The 9,542-nt window shown below is 43.9% G+C and overlaps 1 protein-coding gene across 1 annotated transcript in view; it reads left to right on the plus strand.

Annotated features, from left to right (window-relative positions):
* The first annotated feature begins 3,277 nt into the window (after positions 1-3,277).
* The window catches only part of Spink8 (serine peptidase inhibitor Kazal type 8 (putative)), a 14,361-nt gene continuing 8,096 nt past the window's right edge, over positions 3,278-9,542 (plus strand). Inside the window, exons 1-3 of the mRNA XM_055601773.1 lie at positions 3,278-3,588; positions 4,759-4,838; positions 9,234-9,289. Of these exons, the coding sequence (XP_055457748.1) occupies positions 4,772-4,838; positions 9,234-9,289 (123 nt within the window). The 5' untranslated portion in view covers positions 3,278-3,588; positions 4,759-4,771. The remainder of the gene's footprint in view (positions 3,589-4,758; positions 4,839-9,233; positions 9,290-9,542) is intronic.

Raw genomic sequence — 9,542 nt, forward strand, 5'->3', positions numbered from 1 at the left:
TGCCTCTGCCTCTGCCTCTGCCTCTGCCTCTGCCTCTGCCTCTGCCTGGTACTGGGATTAAGGATGTACACCACCACTGCCCAGTAATTTTCTTGATTCTTATTAAGTATATAACTTAAGTATTTGGATAACAACATTATTTGCTTCATAAAAACATGAAGTTTGAGCAATAATTTCACATGTCACATAAATCTTATTTTTAAAATGTATTTCTTTTTTAAGATGTTATTTATTTATTATGTATACAGTATTCTGCTTGCATGTATGCCTGCATGCCAGAAGAAGGTACCAGATCTCATTATAGATGGTTGCTAGCCACCATGTGGTTGATGAGAATTGAACTCAAGAAGAACTTTGGAAGAACAGTCAGTGCTCTTAACCTCTGAACCATCTTTCCAGACCCCTTTTTAATATTTCTAAAGTATATGCAAACATTTATGATACTATGCCCATTCCGGAACAAAGGTCTTCATCAAATCTCTTTATGCTGCTTTTCTTATGAATTTATTTGCACTGTAATAAACTAAGCAAGTTTTCTGATTATCTCATTCATGTGAAAACTAGTCAGGCAGCACTAGATAAATTTCCTGTAACCTGAGTCCCCAGGCATGAACTCTCCTTCCTCCTTGGCCTCCATCTGCCTATTTGATTGAACACACAGATAAAAGGGAAATTGATGAGAACACGAAATGATCTAACTTTACTTTTTTTTTCATGATTACACTTATTTATTGATTATTGGGGTAAGGGTTGGTTGGGTGTGTGTGCCATAGGGCACTTGCAGAGGTCAGAGAATAACTTTTGAGAGTCAGTTCTCTCCTTCCACCATCGTAGGTACCTCTCTTAGGTATTGAACTCAGGTCATCAGGGCTGATGTGAAGTATCTTTACGCCCTGAGCCATCTTGCTGGACTTAACCTTTATTTTTATTGTGTAAGGGGAGACTGTATGTTTTGGCGGGGATGAGGGTCCAAAAACAGCTGTGTGAAGTTGATTCTCTTCTACCTTTCGTGGAATCTGGAGATTGAACTCAAGTCACCAGGCCCACATGACAAACACCTTTTTTTTGTTTTGTTTTGTGAGACAGGATTTCTCTGTGTAGCCCTGCCTGTCCTAGAACTCACTCTCTAGACCAGGCTGGCCTGGAACTCACAAACTCACAGAGATCCACCTGCCTCCCCAGTGCTGGGAATAATGTCCTCACCCTTCACTGGCCCAGAGCCTGCCAAGTAGAATAGGCTAGCTAGCCATCTAGATTCTCCCTTCCCTAGTGCTAGGACTGCAAATTCACATCTCTACACTCCTTGTGGGTTCTGAGACAAGGTCGCTAATCTTGATCAGAAAGCATTTTGCTGACTGAGATAACATCGCTTTTCTATTTGTCTGTCTGTTGAGACAGGGTCTCATCTAGTCCAAACTGGCCTTGAACTTGTGATCCTCCTGCCTCCACCTCCCAGGTGTTAGGACAGGTGTGCACCACTACACCTGACTTAGATCCTAATACTTACTGTTCTATTTGCACACATCCCCGAATACCACATATTCTACCAATGGATGACTACCTTCCTTAAAATCAAGTAAGATGGCACACACACACACATATAATATATATATGCACATATATATTTAGATCTTGGGGCAAGAGATGAATGGTTCAGTTTTTAAGAGCACTCACTGCTCCTGTAGAAAAGCTGGCTTCCGTTCCCAGAGCCTACATGGAGGCTCACAGCCCTTCCTAACTCCAGCTCCAGGAGATCCTATGCCCTCCTCTGGCCTCTGCGGGCACCTGACACACATGTGGTACATGGACATACAGGTGGACAAATACTCATAAAGTAAAAGCAATTTTTTAAGTTAGCTCTGGGCTGTCAGGATGGGTCAGGGATCAAGGCTTTCATCTTGAAGACAGGCATGGTGGTGGACATCTTTAAACCCTAGCACTTAGGAGGCAGAGGCAAGTGGATCTCTGTGAGTTGATGGCAGACAGAAATATAAAAATAAAACTGATTCTTTTGTTGTTGTTTTGGCTATTCAAGCCAGGGTTTCTCTGTGTAGCCCTGGCCATTTTGGAACTCACTCTGTAGACCAAGCTGGCCTTGAACTCACAGAGATCCACCTGCCTCTGCCTACCAAGGTGCTGGGTTTAAAGGTGTACACCAACACTCCCTAGCTTCAAATTAATTTTTTAAAAAACTAAAACAAATAAATCAGTGTGGCATGGTAGTGTACAGCTGTAATCCTAGTTCTTAGAAGGTAGAGGCATCTCTGTGAGTTCAAGGCCAGCCTTGTCTACAAAGCTAGTCCAGGACAGCCAAAGCTACATAGAGAAAGCCTGTCTCAGGAAAACCAATAAAGGAACAAGCAGAAGAAGAAGAGGAGGAGGAAGAAGGTAAAGGCAGGAGGATCAGTTCAAGGTTTGCCTCAGCATTCAAGGCCAGTCACAAAGACCCTGTTTCAAAAAAATTCAAAAAAATTAAGTATGACCTATTTAATAGCAAAAAGCAAATGATAGCAAATTTGGCAAAAGGAGTTAGATTTCAAAGTGGCAGAGGACAATACACTCCACTTCCAGAAAGCTGAAATGTGAATTCATGGATTTAGGAAGCATGGAATTTGTAATTTGAACTTTTTCTTTCTTTCTCTTTCTTTTGCTTTCTTTCTTCCTTCCTTCCTTCCTTTCTTTCTTTTTCTTTCTTCCTTCCTTCCTTCTTTCCTTTCTCTTTTCCTTTCTTCCTTCCTTCCTTTCTTTCTTTCTTCCTTTCTTTCCTTTTTTCTTGAGATGAAGTCTTAATATGTAATAGCTATGAAGAGTTTAAGTTAGCCTGGATGACTCCATTTTGAAATGAGGAGCCATCTTGACCAGGAGCTGAACTCAGGTACCAGGAAATATCACAGAATGTGCACTTGGCCGAAAACAAAGTTAACTCCCCTAGCGACAGCCTCCAGGAAATATCACAGAATAAATACTTGATAGAAAATAGAGACAATCTCCCTGGCAATAATCAATGAGAATTGGTTGGGAAAATTCTCCCCAGCGTTCCAGATATAGTTTAGAAGAAGAGCAACTGTGATTATATGCCTTAGGCAATTGTGATTATGCGCCTCAGAGAAGGTCACCTCGCTCCTCTGACTTTTACCCAATCCTGTAATGCCAGGGCATGTGCCCCCCTGCTTGCAGTCTTTCCCTTTAAAAACCCTGCTCACTCAGGGCTCGGGGTCCCACTTCTCTACTGCTACGTCAGTGAGACTTGGGTCCCAAGTTCAATCGCTCTCGTAATAAAGCTCTCTTGCTCTTGCATCGAGTCGTCTCCTGGCAGTCTCTGAGGGTCTGTGATCCTGGCCTAACAGGGACCCCTGGGTGGCCTGAAACTTACTAGGCTGCTCTCAAACTTGCAGAGATCTACCTGCCTCTTCTTTGAGCCCTGAGACCAAAGGCATGCACCACTACACCCCTGCCTTCTATTTATACTTTTGAACTTCAAAGCTCACTGCCTTCCACTGCCAAGCACTGTCCTGCTACTTCCTCATCACCTAAAAAGTCTTCTGGCCAGACAGTTCCCCAGAGCAACTTCGTCAGGAGTCACAGCAGGTAACATGGATTAACCAATTTGTAATTTTTTTGAGAATGAGTGTGTTTGTTTGTTAGTTTGTTTTAAGACAGGCTAACCTTGGCTGTCCTGGACTCTCTTTTTAGACCAAGCTAACTGGAAGTCACAGAGATCTGCCTGCCTCTGCCTCCCTAAGTGCTGGGATTACTTAGGTGTGTGCCACTGCACCCAGTGAACAAGGCAACTCTTATAAGAGAAAACCTTTAATTGGAAACTGCTTACAGGTTCAGTCCATTTTCATGGCAGGGAGCATGGTGGCGTGTAGACATGGTGCTGGAGAAGCAGCTGAGAGCTCTACACTGGGATCTGGCAGTAGAAAGAGAGCAACACTGGGCCAGATTTAGGCTTTTAAAATCTCAAAACCCACTCCCAGTGATACACTTTCTCCATCAGGGCCACACCTCTTCATCCTTCTCAAGTAACCCTACTCCCCATGACTAAGCATTCAAATATATGAGCCTTTGGGGGCCATTCTTATTCAAACCACTGTAGCAGGGCCCCAGCCCTGAGCACAGCTGACTCCATGGTGGAAGCACCATTTAGGCTTTAAAACTCAGCACACTGACATTACCACCTGCCAAAACTAAAACAAAGGCCCAATTCACCAAAGCCCATAGTTTTGAGAAAGTCTCTAAATGTACTAACCTTGGCTTCTGTGGTTTGCTCTTATGTACTGGCTACATGGTATGTGTGTGTGTGGGGGGGGGGGGTCTTGGCAAGCACATCAGTTAGATCAGGCCCAGGGTGCTTTGTTTTTATGACACATGGGCTGATGTTATCTGTGTGACACTGGCGGTCCTGTTTCTGTGACTCTGGGGGAAAAAAAAGTTACTAAGTAGAACAGTGTAGACTCATGCTGCAGTTCCTGTTTCAGGAACACTGATTAGGGTACAGAAGGCATCACTCCCTCAGAGAATGGCAGAGACAGCAAACAGCTGCTTTTCTCTCTACACTAGAGGCCCAGGGGAGATAGAGAAGCCACTTTCTTCCAGGAGAGGGCTGATAACATTCACTGACTTTGTCTTAACCCTGCACCGGGACTGCTTCAGTCAGAAGGGTCTTCCACAGCTAAAAGCAAGTAAATCTGGAGGCCAAGGTCAGGCCTTCCTTCCTTTTTTTCTGTCACCACATAGCTGTGCTTCCTTCCACAGATCTTCTGTCACCATGAAGGCGACCCTCTCAGTTGCTGTCCTTGTTCTAGCCCTCTCAGTGCGGACTTCCTTCGCAGTTGGTGAGTTACAAGTTCTTGCTCTGTCTACATTTTCTGCAACAGAGCTAATCTATGGAAAAATTAGGGTCACTCATTCATTATGCCTTCATTTATTTGCAGTGCTGGAGACTGAAGCTAGGGCCTTGTGCATACTGGACAGGCAGTGTGCCATTGAGTTATGCTCCAGTTACCATTTAGATTTACTGGATCATTAATTCCTCATTTTACAGATGAGGCTGAGATCCAGAGAAGGGAGTTACACAGCGTCACTAGCATCAAAACCAGGAGTTGGATCCCAGCCTTTCAGATCCAGAACCACTGACTTTTCCAAAATACTAGCTTTTCCGGAGGACGCTGGACTTAGGAAGCATTCGTTTCCTAGTTTGTATCTGTACATAGCTAACCCCCAGAAAGAACTTCAGTAGGCTCCATAGAAGGAGACTGATACTCTTCTGCCTAATGATCGATCGTGTTTAACAAAAGCAGCATTCACTGTACAATTAGCTGTACAGGCTCTGGGGCCCACACATTCTTTTCCCATTCAGACTCCCCAGTGCTGTGTTTACCGTTAGCCTCATATTTTCCATAGCTACTGTCTCTCACATTGAACTTTCCACTGCCAGGTTCACAACTTTGAAAGCTTTTGTAAAGAACTGAGAACTATTACTCACGACACGAATATCTCTTCTCTCTCCATATCCAATGTACTTCTGTGGGAGGAAGCTGGGTACATTCCCACGTATCCTCACCTTTTACTCAGTCCTCGTCTCATCTGCCCACTGTCACCCTACCTCATTTTCTTCTCACTGATGTTACAATCCTTGGGGCCTCTAGGTGACCAGGCCCTAAGCAAGGAGACCTGCAGGCAGGAGAGGCGGTGGCACATCCAGGTCTCTGCTTCCCAGGGCTCAGAGGCAGCCTGACTACTGTCCTGCTGCATGGGTCAAACATTAACTGAGCCCTACTCTCCTACCCAAGGAATCAGTGATTCTGTCACCTCGCTGACATCATGCACCTCCCTACTCTCTTATCCTGGTCCCATAGCACAGGTCGCATATTAAAAGTATTTTTACTAAGCCTGCTTTCTAACGATACAAGATCTCTCTTTCCCTCACAAATCTTTAAAAACTGACACCTTGCTTTTCTGTCAGGACTGAAGCATCTTGCTTCCAATCTTCAGACTGCCTCTCCCCATGCCTGTGGATTGTTGAGGCATTAATAAAAAATCTCTTTCCTGAAAGACAATTCAACTCAGCTTCTCTCTCTGCCTCTCTCCACAAAGCCTAACAACGGAGGCTTATGGCAGCCTTCTATAGAGAAGACCCCATCTTTCTAGAAAAACACCATGTATCCTTGTTCAACTGGTTGCATGGCCTTCTATCTTCTCCTGAGTGCTCACACCTACCAGTCCAGCAGACAGGACCTGTAAGCCACAGAAAGCCATGCCTTCCTTCCCCAGTGTACAGAGGCTCTCCTTCAGTGAAGACTCTCACCACTGTTTCTTGAGTTTTTTTGTGTTTAACTGTTCTTTTAGCCTTCTACTTAACCCTTTCCCCTCCTGCCCCCAAGCTGTGTCTTTTTTCCTTCTCAGAATTGTGGAACCAACAAGTCCAACTGATGGCTAAGCAGTTTTATTCTTGGCCAGGAAACAGGAGCATGATAAGAAATTTTTACAAAACAGCTTCTCAACTAAACAGAGTCTGAGAAACTTTCTGAGAATAAGGGGTGGGGGGAAGGAGGCTTTTGGATAATAGAGAGCCACCTTCCTTTAATCCTATGAGGCCTGCATTCAGTCTGAATTGAAAGCAATCAGAGCAAGGTAGAATGGGGGGCTGGGATTTATACCAGGTAATGAATTTCATAATATATCACAAAAAGGGCCAGTCTGGGGTGGACAGCACGCCAGAATGGTGTTGTTTCTAACTGACACCAGTTTTGCTTGGCTCTGTCCTGCCACCTTTCTTTCTCGGCAGTTGCCACTGTGTCAGAGCCAGATACCTGAGCAGCCCATTAGCAAAATGTCTTGTCTAAAATAGAACATTGGTTATCAACAGGAATTGTTTTTCTCAGAGAGAATTTTTGCTTAGTAAGACATCATCCATATTGCTCCCAAGATCTTTAATACTGTGCTGGGTTTCCCAGCGTCCAGCACTAGCTTACTACATAGCCAAGAAATAAAAACTGTGTGCTGCAAACTAAGCTAGACAGGTTGTATGGCAGTCTGGATTCACAGTATGACACACTAACGGTGGGAGATGCAGTGATCAATGCCAAGTATTTATAAATATTTTGATAAATAATTCTATGTTATGTACACTAAGTGTGTGTAGATGTCAGGCATGGTGGTATGTGTCTTTAATCCCAGCACTATGGAGGCAGAGGCAGGCAGATTCCTGTGAGTCTGAGCTCAAGGCCATCCTGACCTACAGAATAGTTGTAGTATAGCCAGGCTATGTAGAGAGACTCTGTCTCAAAATAAAACAAACCATAGTGACCATCCAGCCATGAGCAGAGGTTGGTTAGCAGCTTGTCCCACACATTCCCAAACTGGTGGTGGTTGTGCAACTCTTTTTTTTTTTCTAATTTTGTTATTTTTTTATTAATTACAGTTTATTCACTTTTTATCCCAGCTGTAGCCCCCTCTCCCATCCCCTCCCAACCCCACCTTTCCTCCCTCTTTTTCTCCTATGCCCCTTCCCCAGTCCACTGATAGGGGAGATCCTCCTCCCCTTCCATCTGACCCTAGCCTATCAGGTCTCATGAGGACTAGCTGCATTGTCTTCCTCTGTGGCATGGGAAGGCTGCTCTCCCCTCAGGGGGAGGTGATCAAAGAGCCAGCCCCTGAGTTCATGTCAAAGACAGTTCCTGTTTTCCTTACTAGGGAACCTTCTTGGACACTGAGCTGCCATGAGCTACATCAGTGCAGGGATTCTAGGTTATCTCCATGCATGGTCCTTGTTTGGAATATCAGTCTCAGAAAAGACCCCTGGGCCCAGATTTTTTGGTTCTGTTGCTCTCCTTGTGGCACTCCTGTCCCCACTGGGTCTTTCTACCTGGTTGTGCAAATTTTGAATACAGCACAGACTGTTCTGTTAGCCTGACATCCTCAGTGAATGCTGAGACATGAATTATGGAAGAACTGACATCACAGCATACCCATTATATGACCTGAAGTTATACGATTCAACTGTAATTAATTATATATGACTCTTCTATAGTTACTTACATGTCAAGAAATTATGTAATTGCTTAATACGAAGTTTTTTTTATATGGTACACATGTGTTTGCAAAGAAGCTTTGGATTCAGTATGTAGACCAGTGGAACTCGGTGTCTCAGTATTAATATTACAGATAATTTATAACATAAAATATATTTTTTAATCAACTAATGAAAATGCAAGTGGCAGGGGTGGCTGAGGGTAGCTCAGGACAGTGCTTGCCCAGCATGCACAGAGCCTTGGGCTCTATCCCGGGCACCACACAACTAGGCATAGAGGCACACATCTGTAATACTCAGGAGGTAAGAGGCAGCAGGCTCAGAAGTTCAAGGTCATCCTGGACTATACAGCAAACCCAAAGCTAGCCTAGAAAGAAGGGGGGAGGGCAAGCCATCTGGGTGAATGAAAGGGACTAGCTGTCTGGGGAGAGAAGAAAAGGGAGATGGAGGGTGTAGGAAGGAATACTGTCAAAGAACTTCTCCCTTAGGATTTGTTTTATGAACATGAGTGTTCTGCTTGCATACGTGTATGCACACCATGTTTGTGCAGTAGCACTGTCTATGCACTGCTTTCAGAGGCCAGAAGCAGCCTCAGGAATTATGTGTGGCTGTGAGCCACCCTGTGGGTGCTGGGAAATGAATCTGGATCTTCTACAAGAGCAGTAAGTGTTCTTAACTGCTGAGCCACCTCTCCAAGCTCAAAGAATATTTCATACTTATGTAAAAATGTCTTTTTGAAGCTGAACACGGTGATAATGCCTTTAATCCTAGCACTCAAGGAGGCAGGTGGATCATTGTGAGTTTGAGGCCTACCTGGTTTATAAAATGAGTTCAGGAGAGCCAAGGCCATACAGAGAAACGCTGTCTAATTTTTTTTTTTTTACTGTTGCATTTATGAAACCCAGTGCTACATAAAATTAATATGTATCAAATTTTAAAAAGAATTTCAAAAATTACAAAAAAAATTAAAAAAACCTAAGGGTTTTAAAAGTTATTTACTCACGAAGTGGAGGCCAGACCTCTCTTTCACTCTTGATTCCTTGTTCCTGTAGAGGTCAGCTTGTGCTCAAAAGGAACCCAGGGCTCTGATGACAGGATGGGTGCTCTTGAATGAGAAGCAGGACCTTCTTCACCGAGCCTTTGCACTGATTTCACAGACAGGGCAGTAACTCTTCTCTGTGTATGCTTGGTCCTCCAGATTTCCTCCTTCCTATGAGCTCTCGCATGACTGAGGAGCTCCTACAAGAGACAAAGGTGAGCTCCACTTCCTAGCAGAGTTTGAGGCTAACCTGATCTACACAGTGAGTAATATCAAAAAGTAGAAAATGAGCCAGTGGTAGTGGAGCACACCTTTGATCCCAGAGAGGCAGATGGATCTCTGAGTTCAAAGCCAGCTTGGTCTACAGAGTTAGTTCCAGGACAGCCAGGACTACAAGAGAAACCCTGTCTTGAAAAATAATAATAATAATAATAATAATAATAATAATAATAATAATAATAATAATAA

This window comes from Psammomys obesus, unplaced genomic scaffold (genome assembly GCF_907164565.1).
Source record: "Psammomys obesus unplaced genomic scaffold, mPsaObe1.curated_primary_1811, whole genome shotgun sequence".
In the NCBI taxonomy this organism is placed as follows: Eukaryota; Metazoa; Chordata; class Mammalia; order Rodentia; family Muridae; genus Psammomys; species Psammomys obesus.